Source organism: Artemia franciscana, chromosome 1 (assembly GCF_032884065.1).
Source record: "Artemia franciscana chromosome 1, ASM3288406v1, whole genome shotgun sequence".
Classification (NCBI taxonomy): Eukaryota; Metazoa; Arthropoda; class Branchiopoda; order Anostraca; family Artemiidae; genus Artemia; species Artemia franciscana.
The window spans coordinates 18,323,166-18,343,431 of NC_088863.1; the positions used below are offsets into that span (position 1 = coordinate 18,323,166).

The 20,266-nt window shown below is 37.3% G+C and overlaps 2 protein-coding genes across 5 annotated transcripts in view; one reads left to right on the forward strand and one right to left on the reverse strand.

Annotated features, from left to right (window-relative positions):
* LOC136026521 (polypeptide N-acetylgalactosaminyltransferase 3-like) overlaps nucleotides 1–20,266 on the reverse strand; it is a 181,954-nt gene that overhangs the window by 82,730 nt on the left and 78,958 nt on the right. For all 4 annotated transcript variants that reach the window (XR_010617328.1, XR_010617329.1, XM_065703175.1 and 1 more), the window contains exon 9: nucleotides 3,421–3,607. Coding sequence is in view for 2 of the 4 variants with exons in the window: in XM_065703175.1 (XP_065559247.1) it covers nucleotides 3,421–3,607 (187 nt within the window). In the remaining 2 variants the exon portion in view is untranslated. The remainder of the gene's footprint in view (nucleotides 1–3,420; nucleotides 3,608–20,266) is intronic.
* LOC136026548 (cuticle protein CP14.6-like) overlaps nucleotides 1–20,266 on the forward strand; it is a 41,012-nt gene that overhangs the window by 19,428 nt on the left and 1,318 nt on the right. The gene's annotated exons all lie outside the window — the stretch shown is intronic.

The following is a 20,266-nucleotide window of genomic DNA, read 5'->3' on the forward strand; positions in this document are numbered from 1 at the left end:
AACACGAACTTTTAAAGAATCTAATTTCAAAATTAATTTATTCCTATACATAGCCTATATAAAAATCGGTAGTTAGTAGTGTAATATTATTATTATTAGAGTTTTTAGAAGCTATAAGTTAGTTTCAAAGTCTCGAGTTGTTTTCAAAGGAATTCTAAGAGAGTTTCTGCCAAAATACGTGTTCCAGGGCAATATACACTGGACCGCTGATGTTAGATTAAGTGGGAGGAGCTGTTTGTACCCGCCAAGAATGTAGTAGCCAAAAATTACTGAGTTTGATTATACTGTCTAAATTTATACACATTGCTCTGGCCAAAGGATTTTTTTTAGATTTATTGACCGGTAAACAAATTTTTCTTGGATGGTTATCTCCGCAAAGCCTATCACTCACTGAAATATACATAACACTCACAAGATGAGTAACAGTCAAAGTAATTTACACTAATTCTCAGCGAGAGTGGTGACACCCTCCAATAAAGGTATGGGGAACCGATGACAGACGGTATCTACGATACATAAGCTGTAAATGCAGGGAAATCCTCCCTCGAATAGCTAACCAGGATGAATTAAAGCAGTGCTAGCTCTGTAGGTGGTTCCAGCACAGCTTACTTGAGCTTCGAACGAACACTACTAGAATTGGATGCTAATACCTAAAGTGGATTCAGACAGTCGTAGGGTTCCCTTCATCGAGTCAAGTGTAATTGAGTATAAACCTTGTTATTATTTTTTTCAAAAAACTTCCTGGCCAGAGGTTTTAGCCACCAAAGACGGCTCCTCCAATACCTTTTATCACGTACAATTACGCGAGAAAACGACAAGTTCCGTTTGGAAATACGTGGGCAACATCTAGTGATGTAGTCCTAGGGAATGTACTGTTCAAGAACTCAATATAATTTTATTACCATCTCTTTAATCAATTTTAACTTCTTTTTTTAATCGTCATAAGCATCATACAGACCTAAATTCTTTGAAAAACTTCTGAATTTTTACTTTTTACTAGACAACGGTAAACTGTTATAGGTTTCTAGACAGATGAAGTGAACACTTCAAGGACTCAAGTCCTCGAGTTAAAATATCAAAGTCCCAGAAATCGATTTCAACAGTCCCAAGGATGTATATCTGGAGTTACGAAGTCAGTAGCCTCCTGCCAATATCTAGTCAAACACCTAAAAGCTAAACAAGAGCAAAGAATCAAGTATTTTGAGAGGCTTGGAGTTAAATGAAGCAATTGTTTAGTATTCAAGGAATAGACCGAGAGCAGAATCCTCCTTTACATACAAGATTAGGACTAAAGTTAAACAAAGGGGTTATTTATCATGATTTTCAATTCAGCAAGGTCCCATGGGGAAGTATTATCACCACAAAAGTAATCTAGTTAGTTTTAGAACTTCCCTTACTGCAAGCAGGTCGTGAACTGATTTTTGAGTACTTTCGAGGATATGAAAATGATGTTTCTCTAAATTATTTGATTCATTCAATTGTAATTTACTCTAGAAAGTGTTTAAGACTTCTTGATTGCCAAGATTTTTATACATATTAGGAACAAAATAGTTAATTTTAATTGAAAAATATATTACATGGGCTACAACTTGAGATTAAAAGACATTAAATTATCATAAAGTCCTGCTGAGAGACTAAAATATCAAGGAGGTTCAAAGATAATTTTAAAAAGATCTGTTTAGTAAAGTATATATTTAGGAAGACATGAGCCAGCTTCAAACAACCCTTCGCCTGGATTACTTTGATACAGGAGAGAGGCCGTGTGGGTAGAGGACGGGGAGGGAGAGAAAGAGCGAGAAAAAAGAGAAAGAGATATAACGGAGTTTTCTAAAACCTTGATATTTTAGCAGATGTTCTGGTCGATCCAACTTATAAATTCAAATAACTGTACACATGGCAAAATGTTCCACCATCCTAACATTAGAAGGTCGTAAAACACGTTCTACAAGAATGTTATAGCGGTTTTTAAACATGCTTCCTCGTGTGACAGATTATTGCCAAACAAACTATTGTGATGTACTCAACAGTCAATAAACAGGTCTAATATTACAATAATCAATTAAGTTTACAAATAAGCACTCAAATAAGGGGAACGGACATTATTGAATTACAAATATAGATTTATCGAGCTTATGAAGGGAGTCCACGGTACCCTTTTTTCGAAGCGTGAAGTCACTCAAGACCAGCTCATTGAGGAATACAGCCCCACCAACCCATAATGTTTGAAGCTAGTGCTTTGACCACCTCCAAGAAAATCCCCAAGATTTTATAGAAAAAAGGTACCCCCTTTGAGCATTCTTCAGACATACCAATCCCGCATAAGCTACTCTTTTACTATAAATATACTGATGGACTTAGGCCTTATTCTATTCTCTGTAATATATGTACAGGCATCCTTTAAAAGGGGGACTATTTAACAAAGATGGCATGGTACGGTTATAGACTGCTTCATCAAGCATCGTTTCGTTCCTAAACATTACTATTGTCCCTTATTTTCAGAAATATTTAAATTTCAGAGCGTCTACGGACTAATTTCGAATGAACCCATCTACTTTGGCTTGGGAAACAAATAAGCCTAGCTCTAAATTACAGTGTTGGCGAATACCTTATACTACTGGGCATTTTACAAGCAAAATGGTATTTTGCTCCCAATTCATATCTTTGTTCATAAATAAATTATTTTCCACCAGCCACGAGTCTTATTTTCTTGCTTGCAAAAAAAAAAAGCACCAGGAGAACAAAGCAATTAATAAAAAAAATTCTGGACGTTTTTGAAGGCGTAAAAATCATGAATTCTAAAATAAAACAAAAAAATAACCACCAGAAAGCCATCTTTAGTTCTCCCTACTTCAATAAGTCATCGCATACATTTAGATGTAGATGTAGATTTCGTACTTGTGTACATAATGTACACACTCGAGAACAAGCAGTTTTATCTGTCTGCATTCAGAGACAATCAGCTTACGCTCAGTGGAAAACAAGTGACGGGAGACAGAATAAATTGGACTTAAATAATATGAGCTATCTATTTGCAAATTACGGGGGGGGGGGGATAAAGTATTTGGACAGCGTGAAGTAAGAAAATAGTCCTTACTTCATAATGTGCAGAATTTTGCACATTTTAACACAGTTAACACATTTTGCATGCAGACCCACTATACTTTACGCCCGCTCATCTAATGTGCAAATTTATAGCCGAAATTTGTTTCTAAAGTATTACATTTTCATCATATTTTGGTATATTTTATTAGGATTAACCAAAATTCACTTCTCGAGGATGAGCCATTGTGCACACAAGAACCGTAGATTTGAATTACGAAAGTCAAGATACCCCACCCTATACATCGTTAAAGTCAAGTATTAAGTTTGGACGAATCGTAAAAGGAGTTAGAGGGTAAAAGCCCGAAGCAAGCACAATACCTTCGTTTAGCTTAAAAAAGAATTCCTTCCATTCATCCATCCAAACTAAAGCAACTCTTGCAAGGTTACCATATAAAACTGAGGTTACTCCGCCCTCTCTAGGGTAGGTGTATGGAGATTGCTTTCGAAATATATGAGCCACATGGGAACACGGTGCTATTTCAACTTTACCACCACACATCCATAGCTGGAAAAATGGTATATACTAAATAGCATAAAACACATGTGACAAAAATATCTTATCAAAAACACAAAAAAAAACTCTAAAGTATGTAGATTGTTTGCCTTGTCGGGTTTATTGAGGGTGCATTGAGACACCCAAGCTACGGTGGGGAAAACGGTACAAAAAATAGATTAACTTAGAAACTTTCGGAATCCCGCAAGAGTGGTCAAATCTAAACCTTAAAGTTTATATTTCTTAACAAATTTTCTTTTTATTTGTATAATTTTAGTGCTTCAATGTAGGATAAATTTTTTGCTATCATTTGATAATTGAGAATTAGCTTTACCATTCACAGAATTGAATTTTGAAGGTTTGCTAAGTAATTTTTTTAGATGGAAATATATGTTGAACAAATCTCTCAAACGAGTAAAAGAAATATTGTACATAAAACATTGCAAAGGATCGCATGTAAAAATTTTGTAAATAGAAATTTTTTTAACCATGAAAAAACCTTACAGGCCAAATAAAAAAAAATGTCTCTCATAGGTAAGCTTGTGTTAGAGTCCAGTCAAAGCTACTTGAAACTAAATATGTGTATACATTGTGTTATTTTTCACTATCATTATTTCTTATTCATATTTATCGTGTAGTAAGCATTATCACAATTTAAATTAGCTACTGATCTCGCAAAAATCTCTATTCATAGCAGTTACTAAATAAATAACCAGTAAACTGCCCCACAACTCCTTGGCACTGACAAATGTGAAAGCATTGACGAAATGAAACAGTTTATTACTACAAACTGTAAGTAAGGAGCGACCCGGATCAACCAATAGAATGGGGTTACTTTGTACCACTTTTCACACACTTTGGTCTGTAAATCAGTGTGTGTGACTGATAACGGAGTAAAACCTCCACAGTCCTGTGGCATAATGTCTCTGGAAGGTGTTTCACCTTAAAAATAATTTTTGTATTATGTTTTTCTAATTTTTTTAGAATTTAATATTTGAACAAATCTTACCCCAGAGGATGGGGTAACTTTGGGCCACCTGTTTTCTATGCTTAATTCGATAGATATAGCACAGTTTAGCTATCTTTGGTCCAAGATTTTTATTCAGAAAAATTATTTCGACTATATGCCATATAAAAATGAAAAAGGAATACACACTGACATCTTTTCTAAAAATCTTCAAACGAAAACTTCGTACTCCCGGTTGAGGAAGTGCCGGGAACGGGAACTGGGTTGTTCAATACTTTTATCACATCCTTTGACGGATAGCTAAGCACATCATCTTTTTCTGGCCACTTCCAAAGCCCCACGCCACACATTACCATATACTTTATCATTACTGTACCTTCATGTCCTGGCAGATCAACAACAATTACAGCAAACCTTTCCTCTTCGTATAAGAACCAGGGAAAAAAGGGAAGCGTCAGTCCCCATTCACATAATCCCCGCAGTACAACTACCTGCGGGGAGACTCTTCCCGCAAGTTGTACAACGGAATGTATGTTGTTGTAAAAATGTTTTAATTCGTTGTAATTCGTAATGTACGTATGTTTCGACGTCGTAGGTTGGGATTCCCTCTGATGCTTTGCTGTCGTATGTTGGGATTTGTTCTGATACTTGTTGTCGTATGTTGGGATTCGTTCTGATGCTTGGTCTAACTGGTCGTATGTTGGGATTTGTTCTGATGCCTGTTGTCGTATGCTGTCGTATGTAGGGATTCGTTCTGATGCCTGGTCGAATTGGTCGTATTTTGGGATTCTTTCTGATGCTTGTTGTCGTATGTTGGGGTTCGTTCTGATGCTTGTCGTATGTTGGGATTCGTTCTGAGGCTTGTTTTTGTATATTGGGATTCATTCTGATGCTTGTTGTCGCATGCTGGAATTCGTTCTTACACTTGCTGTCGTATGTTGGAATTCGTTCTGATGCTTGTTGTCGTATGAAAATTCTATTGAAAATTCTAGAAAAAAATCTATTGAAAATTCCACTCTTTTTTTCTGACATGTTCACTTTAACGATTATGATAATCAAATGATATTGACACATTTGCACCTCTTGTTTTTATTAGCGGGATGACGTCATTAAATGCTGATGTCATTATCATAGTTTTTACCTTTACCGTCACATATAGTTGTAAGCTCCGAATATGACGTCATTCTTCATCTTGTATATGAAGATGGATGTTGGTTTTGCCAAGAAACAGATTTGATGTCACAGATTTGCAGTCTCACAACTACACCACGAAACAAGAGATAAAAATTAGAAAATAGTGATAACAGGCTTTGGCAGTCTTGTGACAGGAAATGCTCCTGAATCAGAACTAGGTCATGGGACTGCAAGAACTGTGAAAGAATTGGGATTCGATCCGTAACTTTCCCATTAATATTCCACGACAAAATTCAGCATCTGAATCTCATTTTGAACTAGATTTACCTTTCAGCAGCGCCTGTGCAATAGGGCATTTGTAACTGTAACATGGGTGACTGTTTGATTTGCAAAGAGCGCATTTTTTCGGTTTCTGGCAGGGGGCTGTGAATATAAAATGTATGTATTTTTAATATATAAAACTGATAGACAATAATTTTTATGATAAATAAGTGCTTTCTAAATAGACTTTCTTAAATGTTTTAAAGATGAGTGGCTGAGCTAGGTGAATAAAGGTTTTACAGATTATCAGAATTTGATCTAATTCCAGCAAGTTCAGTTTACTAGTCTGACAACTTTCTTCGAACTTGAAAAAAAATGTCTGGAAAGCAGTTTTTTTACCTTACCAATCAATGTCAGTACATAGGCTGTCTAGCACTAGATAATTTTAAAAGGCAAGCTTATTTGTTGCATTTGAAGTAACTCTTTTCTCCTCTTAACTCCTCTATTTCTCCATCTCTCTTTCACATCTCTTGAATTTGATTTTCTAAATTGTATGTAGTTATTGTTGTTAATATTTCACTAATTACGCATTACAGCTAATCCTGTATAATATTAATCATATTATATAGATAGTGGCAATAATGTTTCGGGTAAAGAAATGATTTTCTTGAATATCTTAAAGATGGGTTGGGCTGTTTTAATTACATCAAGTTTTAGTATTGCTGCGCTTAAATTGTAAATAAAAAAACAAGGTTTTTTAAATGAAAGTAAGGAGCGACATTAAAACTTAAAACGAACAGAAATTACTCCGTATATGAAAGGGGCTTTTTTTTCCTCAAAGCCTCGCTCATCAAACAGTTCGTGGTAACGAACTGTAGTAAGGAGCGACCCGGCTTAATAGTAACCAAAACTCTAAAAAATGGAATTTTGATACCAATAGCTACATCAAAAGAATCAAATTTAAATGCTGATTTTAAATATATAAGTTTCATCAAGTTTACTCTTACCTGTGTCCCACCTGTGAATATAGATAGATATATATATATATATACATATATATTATTAACTACGTAAAACTTGCGAAAGTACAACATTCTTGGCTGTCCCATTGTCTGTGCATATAAATAGATTGTCAGGTTTACCGACTCTTGAACATGCAACATATAATTGTACATGGGAAAAACAATCTGTATTCAGATCTATACCTCATTATTCTAATGATTGCCCTTGAGCTTTGTTGATGGTGATTGCTAATCGAACATTCCCTGTGTCCCTGTCGTCATTTATATATCCCCCTGTGTCCCCCGGCGTCCCCGTTGTTGTTGTTTCCCTGTGTCCCGGTCGTCATTTGTTTCCCGGTGTCCCAGTCTGTAATTTCTCTTTGAGTGTCGCGGTCGTCATTTATATTCCCTGTGTCCCGGTCGTCATTTTTGTCCCGGTCGTCATTTGTGTTCCGGTGTCCCGGTCTGTAATTTCTCTTTGAGTGTCCTGGTCGTCATTTATATTCCCTGTGTCCCGGTCGTCATTTGTGTCCCGGTGCTTTGTTGATGGTGATTGCTAATCGAACATTCCTTGTGTCCCGGTCGCTTTCTCTTTGAGTGTCCCGGTCGTCATTTATATTCCCTACTAGCTGTTGGGGTGGCGCTTCGCGCCACCCCAACACCTAGTTGGTGGGGGCACTTCGCGCCCACCACCCAAGCCCCCCCGTGCGCGTAAGTCGTTACGCGCCATATTAGTTACGCGCCATTGTAGTTGTGTCCCTATGTCCAACCTGTGAATATAGATAGATATATATATATACTAGCTGTTGGGGTGGCGCTTCGCGCCACCCCAACACCTAGTTGGTAGGGGCGCTTCGCGCCCCCCCCCCCAAGCCCCCCCGCGCGCGTAAGTCGTTACGCGCCATATTAGTTAGGCGCCATATTAGTTACGCGCCATTGTAGTTGTGTCCCTGTGTCCCACCTGTGAATATAGATAGATTTATATATGTGTTTCAAACTACGTAAAAATTGCGAATATACAACATTCTTGGCTTTCCCATTGTCTGTCCATATACAAAGCCGTATGTACTAATAATGACATCATATGCAAACGCTCTTTTTACAAACAAACAAACATGCATACACACAACTCGTTTTTATATAGATAGATAGATAGATAGATAGATACAATACAAATTAACTACGTAAAACTTGTGAATATACAACAGTCTTCGCTGTCCCATTGTCTGTGCGTATAAATAGATTGTCAGGTTTACCGACCCTCAAAGATGCAACATACAATTGTACATTGGTAAAGCAATCTGTATTAAGATCTATACCGCATTTTTCTAGTGATTGCCCTTGAGCTTTGTTGATGGTGGTTGCAAATGCTAATCGAATTGGGAATTGCAATCTTTTAAATTGAAAAAGCAGATCCGTTGGAATCATGGGAATGCGAGGAATAGGAACAGCCTCACCCTCATAAGGCCCTGTCAAGATTGTGGCATCTATTAGGTTTTCCATTGTTTTTTTTTACGGCAAGTCGCATGCCATTGCAAAGCTTTGGTGGGTTGATATTTCTTAAAAGTATTATTGGTACGCCTATTTTTAGTTGTAGCAGGTGTGGTGGACACCCTGAAGGATCTATGGAATTTAAAAATTCAGATGGATAATTAACCGCTTCATTTGGTTCCGAAATACAAATTAACTGCGTAAAACTTGCGAATATACAACATTCTTCGCTGTCCAATTCTCGCTGCATATAAATAGATTGTCAGGTTTACCGACCCTCGAACATGCAACGTACAATTGTCCATGGGAAAAACAATCAGTATTAAGATCAATACCACATTTTTCTAATGATTGACCTTGAGCTTTGTTAATGGTGATTGCAAATGCTAATCGAATTGGGAATTGCAATCTTTTAAATTGAAAAGGCAGATCTGTTGGAATCATGGGAATGCGAGGAATAAGAACAGCCTCACCCTCAAAAGGCCCTGTCAGGATTGTGGCCTCTATTAGGTTTTCTATTGTTTTTTTTACGGCAAGTCGAGTGCCATTGCAAAGCTTTGGTGGGTTTATGTTACGTAACAATATTATTGGTACGCCTATTTTTAGTTGTAGCACGTGTGGTGGAAACCCTGAAAGATCTATGGAATTTAAAAATTCAGATGGATAATTAACCGCTTCATTTGGTTCCAAAACTGTGTCGACTGACTTGTAAAGGACTGCCTGGTCTTGAATCTTGGTCAAAACAATATTGTTGATTTCGTGGACGTCTATATTTTTGGGTGCGGGAATCGCTCTTTCACTTAGCCATTTATTATTTTTATAATTTTTTAGAATATTCGGAAATACTTTTTCAATCAATTCATTTTTGGACGTCACTAAATTACAGAAATCAGCAGGTAGTTGTATACGTCCTGAAATTGAGTCTACTGGGAGCTTTCCGTTTCCCATTGCCAGCAATTGATCTGAAAATGTTTGACCAGAGTCATCGTTTTGCAATCGGACACGCATATTTGTAGTTAATTTTAATGTTTTTACGTGTGCCCATAAATTAGAATTTTTCAGGCAAGCATTCATTTCGTCTGCAGGAGTTGATCTAGGTATTATAGGTAATGTTTGCCTGAAATCTCCCGCAAGCAATATTAAGGTGCTGCCAAAGGGTTTCGACTTCCCTCGCAAATCTTTCAAGCATTGATCCAGAGCCTCGAGCGATTTTTTGTGTGCCATTGTGCACTCATCCCAAATAATAAGTTTGCATTGCTGCAATACTTTACCCATCCCAGATGATTTGGAAATATTGCACGTGGGAGTTTCTGTAGAATGCAAGTTCAGAGGCAATTTCAAAGCGGAATGAGCAGTTCTTCCACCAGGCAGCAATGTTGCGGCTATTCCGGACGACGCAATTGCCAACGCTATATCATTTTTAGATCGAATTGATGCCAGAATCAGTTTTATCACAAACGTTTTACCAGTACCTCCTGGCGCATCCAAAAAGAAAATTTCTCCAACGTTGTTATCGACACAATGCATTATCGTATCATAAATGTCTTTTTGTTCCGACGTTAACTTGGAAATGTTATTTTGTACATACGACAATAGATCACTCGTACTGTAACTTTGTTCACGATCCAATTCTACACATGTCGAAACAGCAGCGATACGGTTAGGTGAAGGCATTCCCAAACCCTGAAGAGGTTTGTTTGCCATACTTATGCAAAAATCTTCTATAACAACTAAAGTGTAGTTATAAATTTCTGGTGTAAAATCAAAAGTCATGTCTGACGTCTCTAACTGTTTTCGATGAAGTATATCTTCGGACATTTTTTACTTATATTTTTCCCATAAATCTGTAGGAGCTGATGGAGAGCAAGTTGTTAAAATGATGCCAAACAATGCACGAATTTGACTTGGGGTTGACGTTTCGCACGCGTCATTGATGCAGTTATCCCAGTGTTGGTCATTCTCCAATAAATTCAGAGCTTGGCATGCACTACGGTAAGTGTCATGTATAGTACCATTTACAGTCCTCAAATACTCAAAGGATGTCGGACCGGGTACATTCACCAAAAGCAGGCGTAGAAAGAAGCATTCATGTTGATTGGGGTGAACGGTGTAGAGTCTTCCTATCGTGGTATCTTTGAAGATGGTAGGTTGGCCGTCGACTGACTTACCCTGTTTTCGACGTTCAAATACTTTATTTTTAGTATTCCACGTGTAATACGAAGGCACTTCAGTATACAGCAGTTTTTTTGCAAAAGAATCATTTTTGCAAAGCGAAAAAAAAGCTGTTAATGTTGTATCCGGTGGATTCAGGACTCTTTGTTGCACGTTGGTTTCCGTGAAATAAACACGTTGACCATTCTGTAAATGTACCGCTAAGTGAACAACAGCTGGACTACGTTCATGTATCGGAAATGAAAGAATTCGCCAAACAGCTTCATTACTGCTTATGTATCTTCCAGCCTGATATTCTACGATTTCATCGAAATCTTTGATTTCGGACTGCAAGCCAAAAACTGCCATGTCACTGCCTTTGTTGACGTATTTACAAATGTATTTGATTGCCTTTACGGAGTTACAGTATTCAACGTTTATGTGTGCATTAAATGTTTTTGATAATAAAGGGGAATATGGAACAACCCACTGGTTATCTACTTCGATGGTGGTACCGTTACGCTTCTTTATTATTGCTGTTTTACCGCCATCTTCAGTAGATCTTCTTCTATATTGTGGGTAACCATCATTGCCAGTAATTGTTTTGGGTACTAAAAGTCGAGGATATTGCTTTGTGCACCTTCCTTTGGCCATGCATGGTGAATTTTCGTTCAGTGCACCGCAAGGTCCATGTATCATTTTTTTACAATAATATCATGTAACCCCTTATCGACATTTTTATCAGGTATTTCAGCGGAAATCACATCATCAATTTCGTTTGAAGTAATTTTTTTATGTAGCCAGATTAGTATATGTGCGTGTGGCAAACCTCGTTTTTGCCATTCCACTGAGTACATCCAGCATCGCACTGACCCAAACACTTCATGTTTTACAAGGTAGTTTATCAGTGATTTCAACTTTTGCCGGAAGACACGTGCCGTAATGTCATGCCTATGAACCGCCGATTGTCCTTGAAGTAAAAGCTGCAGTATCTCGTCCCAAGATTGATTACATGTAAATGTAATAAATAAATCTGGACGACCATAGAGACGAACATACGCAATAGCATCTTGAGCATATTCATGCATATGACGGGGACTGCCAACATATGACGAAGGTAAAATTGTTAATCTTCCAACGTTTGTGGTATTACCGTCATTTATAACTGCATCTCGCAAATGAATGTATTGTTCAGAGCGGAGCTTGGTCTGATTCAGGCGGATATATAGCAAACGTTCTGATTCAATTTTAGCATACATATCAACCATAAATTGGCGAAACAATTCACGGCATTTTAAAATATAATTTTCTTCATCCTGCCGAATCATTAGTCTATAGGAATAATAATGCATTGCACTGCATTTCTTATTCATTTCTTTGTTAGTGGCTGGATTCATCAATTTAATATTAAAGTGATAGCCGTCGGCTCCATCCCAAAAAATGATAGGATATTGTAGGGCATCGTAGCATCGATGAGTTTCAGCAATTCTTAACAACTGAGCGTTTCGCTTACGTAGAATAATATCTCGAGGTAAAAACTGATCACCGACCATAACGATTGCCACTTCGTCGATAGTCGGAGCATTGTATCTACGCACATGTTGGCCAGGAGGCGTTTTGTCAGCGGAAATAACAATTTTATGAGTATCAGCAGGCATCAAATCGATGGCTGTTTTGAACAGACGCACTAACTTATTATTTTCGTGGAAAAGATGTTGCAATTGGGAAACGATTGTCCTTTCAACGTTGGGAGAAATTTCGCAACGTGCATTCAATTCAGAATTTCTATCACTGATGAAGTACAATTGTAAAAATTTATGATTCTCGCCTGAGAATGGTAGAAGGGACCCTGCTTTATGATAAATTTGCCCTTTTACTTTGAAAGTAGACATAAATTGATCTGGATTTTCGATTTGGGCTCCAAACGACGTCATTTGGAAACATGAGTTGTATTGTCTGATTTTTGACAAAAAACGCTTAGATTCTGACGTAGTTCCAGTAAGGAAAGTCTTCAATGGCTCTGGTGGTACAGCCAATAGAGGAAGTTTAACTTTTCCTGAGGCGCAACACATTCCCATTGTTTCACCATTGAATTTCAAGGCCTTGCAATAGGGACAAATTTTAGACATTGTCCCGATTTGAACACATCTACTCAAGCTATAATCATCGACTGGGTTGTACCTGAATGCCAGGCGATAACTTTCAGATTGCTCTGATTCCTCGGCACGCTTTCTTTTCTTACTTTCTCTATCAGCAGCAAGCCTGTTTCCCTGCTGGTCTTTTGATTCCTCGGCACGCCTTCTTTTTTCACTTTCTCTTTTAGCAGCAAGTCTGCTTCTGCGTTGCTCTAGTAGTTCCTCGGCACGCCTTCTTTTTTCACTTTCTCTTTTAGCAGCAAGTCTGCTTCTGCGTTGCTCTGGTAGTTCCTCGGCATGCTTTCTGTTCTTTCTTTCTCTATCAGCCTCAAGCCTGTTTCCCTGCTGGTCTTTTGATTCCTCGGCACGCCTTCTTTTTTCACTTTCTCTTTTAGCAGCAAGTCTGCTTCTGCGTTGCTCTAGTAGTTCCTCGGCACGCCTTCTTTTTTCACTTTCTCTTTTAGCAGCAAGTCTGCTTCTGCGTTGCTCTAGTAGTTCCTCGGCACGCCTTCTTTTTTCACTTTCTCTTTTAGCAGCAAGTCTGCTTTCGCGTTGCTCTGGTAGTTCCTCGGCACGCTTTTTTTTCTGACTTTCTCTATCAGCAGCAAGTTTTTTGGCATAGACTCTTTGAGCATCTTCATCAGTCATTATAAACTTAAGCATTAATAGAATTCTACGCGAACATACGTCTTATATAACTTGAATGACGTCACGCCTTCAAAGCAAAAATGATGGCAACTAATTTCATGACGTCAGCCGAAACATGACGGCGAACATATGTCTTATATAACTTGAATGACGTCACCTTCAAAGCAAAAATGATGGCAACTAATTTCATGACGTCAGCCGAAACATGACGTCACCTGATCCACACATCCACAGATCCACACACAGACAACTTATTTTTATATATATAGATATATATATTTATATATACTAGCTGTTGGGGTGGCGCTTCGCGCCACCCCAACACCTAGTTGGTGGGGCGCTTCGCGCCCCCCCAAGCCCCCCCGCGCGCGTAAGTCGTTACGCGCCATATTAGTTATGCGCCATTGTAGTTGTGTCCCTGTGTCCCACCTGTGAATATAGATAGATTTATATATGTGTTTCAAACTACGCAAAAATTGCGAATAAACAACATTCTTGGCTTTCCCATTGTCTGTACATATGCAAAGCCGTATGTACTAATAATGACGTCATATACAAACGCTCTTTTTACAAACAAACAAACATGCATCCACATAACTCGTTTTGATATAGATAGATACAATACAAATTAACTGCGTAAAACTTGCGAATAAACAACATTCTTCGCTGTCCAATTGTCGCTGCATATAAATACATTGTCAGGTTTACCGACCCTCGAACATGCAACGTACAATTGTCCATGGGAAAAACAATCAGGATTAAGATCTATACCACATTTTTCTAATGATTGACCTTGAGCTTTGTTAATGGTGATTGCAAATACTAATCGAATTGGGAATTGCAATCTTTTAAATTGAAAAAGCAGATCCGTTGGAATCATGGGAATGCGAGGAATAAGAACAGCCTCACCCTCATAAGACCCTGTCAAGATTGTGGCCTCTATTAGGTTTTCCATTGTTTTTTTTTTACGGCAAGTCGCGTGCCATTGCAAAGCTTTGGTGGGTTGATATTTCTTAAAAGTATTATTGGTACGCCTATTTTTAGTTGTAGCACGTGTGGTGGAAACCCTGAAGGATCTATGGAATTTAAAAATTCAGATGGATAATTAACCGCTTCATTTGGTTCCAAAACTGTGTCGACTCACTAAATTACAGAAATCAGCAGGTAGTTGTATACGTCCTGAAATTGAGTCTACTGTTTGACCAGAGTCATCGTTTTGCAATTGGACACGCATATTTGTAGTTAATTTTAATATTTTTACGTGTGCCTATAAATTAGAATTTTTTAGGCAAGCATTCATTTCGTCTGCAGGAGTTAAACTACGTAAAAATTGCGAATATACAACATTCTTGGCTTTCCCATTGTCTCTGCATATACAAAGCCGTATGTACTAATAATGACATCATATGCAAACGCTCTTTTTACAAACAAACAAACATGCATACATACAACTCGTTTTTATATAGATAGATAGATAGATAGATAGATAAAATACAAATTAACTGCGTAAAACTTGCGAATATACAACATTCTTCGCTGTCCAATTGTCGCTGCATATAAATAGATTGTCAGGTTTACCGACCCTCGAACATGCAACGTACAATTGTCAATGGGAAAAACAATCAGTATTAAGATCTATACCACATTTTTCTAATGATTGACCTTGAGCTTTGTTAATGGTGATTACAAATGCTAATCGAATTGGGAATTGCAATCTTTTAAATTGAAAAGGCAGATCCGTTGGAATCTTGGGAATGCGAGGAATAAGAACAGCCTCACCCTCAAAAGGCCCTGTCAAGATTGTGGCCTCTATTAGGTTTTCCATTGTTTTTTTTACGGCAGGTCGAGTGCCATAGCAAAGCTTTGGTGGGTTTATATTTCTTAAAAGTATTATTGGTAGGCCTATTTTTAGTTGTAGCACGTGTGGTGGAAACCCTGAGAATAATATCTCGAGGTAAAAACTGATCACCGACCATAACGATGGCCACTTCGTCGATAGTTGGAGCATTGTATCTACGCACATGTTGGCCAGGAGGCGTTTTGTCAGCGGAAATAACAATTTTATGCGTATAAGTAGGCATCAAATCGATGGCTGTTTTGAACAGACGCACTAAATTATTATTTTCGTGGAAAAGATGTTGTAATTGGGAAACGATTGTCCTTTCAATGTTGGGAGAAATTTCGCAACGTGCATTCAATTCAGAATTTCTATCACTGATGAAGTACAATTGTAAAAATTTATGATTCTCGCCTGAGAATGGTAGAAGAGACCCTGCTCTATGATAAATTTGCCCTTTTACTTTGAAAGTAGACATAAATTGATCTGGATTTTCAATTTGGGCTCCAAACGACGTCATTTGGAAACATGAGTTGTATTTTCTGATTCATTTATATTCCTTATGTCCCGGTGTCCCGGTCGTCATTTATATCCCCCTGTTTTATATCCCGCTTATTTTTCAGTTTTTTCCTTTTTTTAGTTTTTTTTTTACTTTTTTAGTTCTTTTAGTTTTTACGTTTTTTAGTTTTTTTTAGTTTTTTAGATGAATTTTTTTTTTTAGTTTTTTACCTTTTTTTCTTTTTAGTTTTTATTGGTTTTTACCTTTTTTTAGCTTTTTATCTTTTTTATTTTTTTTTATTTTTATTTTTAATTTTATTAGTATTCTTTTTCTCTTCTATTTTTAATTTTTCCTTTTTTTTTTAGTTTTTTTTAGTTTTTAGTTTTTTAAGTTTTTTCCTTTTTTTAGTTTCTTTTTTATTTTTTTTATTAGTTTTTAGTTTTTTTTGTAGTTTTTGCCTTTTTTTAGTTTTTTCAGTTTTTTTTTTAGTTTTTAGTTTTTTACCTTTTTTAGCCTAACCAGGATTTGAACCTGGGACCTTCATTCTCCGTTCTGACACCCTCTCTCACCGAGTGACTACTCCAGCATGTTCATTTTGGTGTTTTAAATGGTATATTATTAACCAAATTAATGTGTTTTACAATATACTAAGCATCGTCATAACAAAAATGACGGCAACTAATTTCATGACGTCAGCCGAAACATGACGTCACCTGATCCACAGACCCACAGACAGACAGACAACTTATTTTTATATATATATATAGATATATATATATATATATATATATATATATATATATATATATATATATATATATATATATATATATATATATATATATATATATATATATATATATATATATGTTTTTAACTACGTAAAACTTGCGAATATACAACATTCTTTACTGTCCCATTGTCTGTGCATATAAATAGATTGTCAGGTTTACCGACTCTTGAACATGCAACATATAATGGTCCATGGGAAAACAATCCGTATTCAGATCTATACCTCATGATTCTAATGATTGCCCTTGAGCTTTGTTGATGGTGATTGCTAATCGACCATTCCCTGTGTCGCCGTTGTCATTTATATATCCCCTTGTGCCCCCCGACGTCCCCGTTGTAGTTGTGTCCCTGTGTCCCGGTCGTCATTTATATTCCCTGTGTCCCGGTCGTCATTTGTGTCCCGGTGTCCCAGTCTGTGATTTCTCTTTGAGTGTCCCAGGCGTCATTTATATTCCTTGTGTCCCGGTGTCCCGGTCGTCATTTGTGTCCCGGTGTCCCAGTCTGTATATACATTCGTTTTTGAATTGGTCTTTTTTTCAGTTTTTAGTTTTTTACCTTTTTTTTAGTTTTTATAGTTATACCTCATGATTCTAATGATTACCCTTGAGCTTTGTTGATGGTGATTGCTAATCGAACATTCCCTATGTCCCCGTAGTCATTTATATATCCCCATGTGCCCCCCGGCGTCCCCGTTGTAGTTGTGTCCCTGTGTCCCGGTCGTCATTTATATTCCCTGTGTCCCGGTCGTCATTTGTGTCCCGGTGTCCCGTAGTTTTTTTAATTTTTTTTTTACTTATGTCCTGGTCGTCATTTATACTCCCTGTGCCCTGGTCGTCATTTGTGTCCCGGTGCTTTATTAATGGTGATTGCTAATCGAACATTCCTTGTGTCCCGGTCGCTTTCTCTTTGAGTGCCCCGGTCGTCATTTATATTCCCTATGTGCCGGTGTCCCGGTCGTCATTTGTTTCCCGATGTCCCGGTCTGTAATTTCGTCAGTCGAAAACATGACGTCAGTCGACACACAAACATGACGTCACTCGAAAGACACACACACACACAGACAACTTATTTTTATATATATAGGTGTCCCCGTGTCCCGGTCGTCATTTGTGCCCCGATGTCCCGGTGTGTAATTTCGTCAATCAACAAACATGACGTCAGTCGACACACAAACATGACGTCACTCGACACACAGACCCACAGACAACTTATTTTATATATATTTAAATTTCTGGACGTTTTTCAATTAATGCATGTTTTGATCTTGGCTCTCCGCACATAAATAATTAAAAAAAAATTTGTATATTAATTTTTTTTGGCAAAATGGCTTTCTCATAGTTTTAATCGGAAGATTTTGAGAAAAAGGGAACGAGGGAAGAAGCCTAGTTGCCTTCCAATTTTTTGAAGTCTTAAAAAGGCACGAAGAACTTTAAACTTTTTACGAACATTTTCATTAGTAAAAAATATACGTAATTTACGAATTAACTTACGTAAAGAACTTCAATATTCGTATGTTTTTATTGCGTATATGAGGGGATTCACCCCTCGTCGATATCTCGCTCTTTACACTAAAGCTTAAATTCTGTCCCAATTCCTTAAGAATGTCCCTTGAATCACAAAGGCCGTAGAATAAATAGATGAAATTACTAAAAATACTTTAGCGTAAAGAGCGAGGTATTACGAGGAGGTACACCCCTCATATTCGTAATAATTTCTGCTCGTTTTAGGTTTTAATGCTGCTCCTCACTTTCAGTAGAAAAAAAACTTTTCAAATTTATTTTTTCATTGTTTTTTAAATAATGCTAAAAAAAATCCTGCGCCCCCTTCATTGAAAGTCTCTTCCCCCATGAGAAGTTTTTCCATGAAAAGATCCTCCCACGTAACCCCCCCACCTCAACTCTACCTCCCAAACCAAAAAAATCCCCCTGAAAACGTCCGTACACTTACCAGTAACCATTACTATATGTAAACACAGGTCAAAGTTTGTAACTTGTAACCCATCCCACGGGGACTGCGGGGGAGTAAGTCGTCCCCAAAGACATAGTTGTTAGGTTTTTCGACTATGGTGAATAAAATGGCTATCTCAGAATTCTGATCTGGTGACTTTGGGGAAAAAATGAGCGTGGGAGGGGGCATAGATGCCCTCCAATTTTTTGGTCACTTAAAAAGGGCGCAAGAACTTTGAAATTCCGTTAGAATGAGCCCTCTCGCAACATTCTAGGACCTCCGGGTCGATACGATCACCCATGAGAAAAAAAAACAAACAAAAAAAAAAACAAATACACACGCATCCGTGATTTGTCTTCTGGCAAAAAATGCGAAATTCCACATTTTTGTACATAGGAGCTTGAAACTTCTACAATAAGGTTCTCTGATACGCTGAATCTGATGGTGTGATTTTCGTTAAGATGCTATGACTTTTAGGGGGTGTTTTCCCCTATTTTCTAAAATGAGACAAATTTTCTCAGGCTCGTAACTTTTGATAGGTAAGACGTAACTTTATATATTTAAAATAAGCATTAGAATGCGATTTTTTTGATGTAACTATTAGTACAAAATTACATTTTTTAAAGTTTCGGTTACTATTAAGCCAGGTCACTCCTTACTACAGTTCGTTACCACGAACTGTTTGATAGGAACGGGGTCATAGTATGTGACAAGGAAAGCGTTAAAGAGAGATGGGCAGAACATTTTGAGAATGTGCTAAGCTGGGATAGAGTTACCGGAAAAGATTAGAGGAAAACAGAAAAGTTTGTGACACCTTGCATGCGAAGGAAGCTTTATTTTGTGAGGAAATATTAGTGATAAAACTAAAAGGATTAGAAAATAGTAAGGCCCCAGGTGATAATAGTGTGCTAAGTGAGTGTCTTAAATATGGTGAACATGAGGTTAGAAATTAGTTACTGAACATTATGATTAAAAGGGAAGTACCTAGCTATTTTAAAAAATCCCAAAATAAAACTCTTTGTAAGAAATGCTGTTTGGTTGAGTATGGTAATTATAGAGGCATTAGCCTAGTTTCAGTAGGTAGCAAATTACTAGGTATGATGATACATTTTAGACTTAGAGATGCAGTACACGAAATTTTAACAGAACAACGGTGCGGCCTTTAGATCAAGCCCTCTCCTGATTTACTAGGATCACTGGTTCGATACGACCCCCCTCGGAAAAAACAAACAAACAAAAAATAAACAAATAAACACGCAAACGTGATCTTGCTTCTGGCAAAAAATGCTATATTCCACATTTTTGTACATGAAAGCTTGAAACCTCTACAGTAGGGTTCTCTGATATGCTGAATCTGGTGGTGTAATTTTCATTAAGATCACCGTATGTTTTGGGGGAGTTTCTCCCTTGCTAAAAAACTGTGCAAATTTTCTCAGGCTCGTAATTTTTGGGTAACATTAAACTTGATGAACATTAAATATTTAGAATTAGAATCAAAATTCGATTCTTTTGACATATCCACTGTCATCAAGTATCTGTTTCTTAGAGTTTCGGTTACTATTGAGCCGCATCGCTCCTTACTTACATTTCGTTACCAGGAACTGTGAACTGTGATAAAGTGACTACTCCTATACACGAGAATAACACTGCTACGGTTAGTAGCTGGTTAGGTATTAATTCAGGAGTTCAGCAGGATGAAGTTCAGCAGAACCCCATTTATATGGATTATTTTGATGGGCATCGTCCTAAACAGTAAAGAAAAGGCAATGAAAGAACACGGAATCAAATCGGGAAGAAAAACTTTTCTT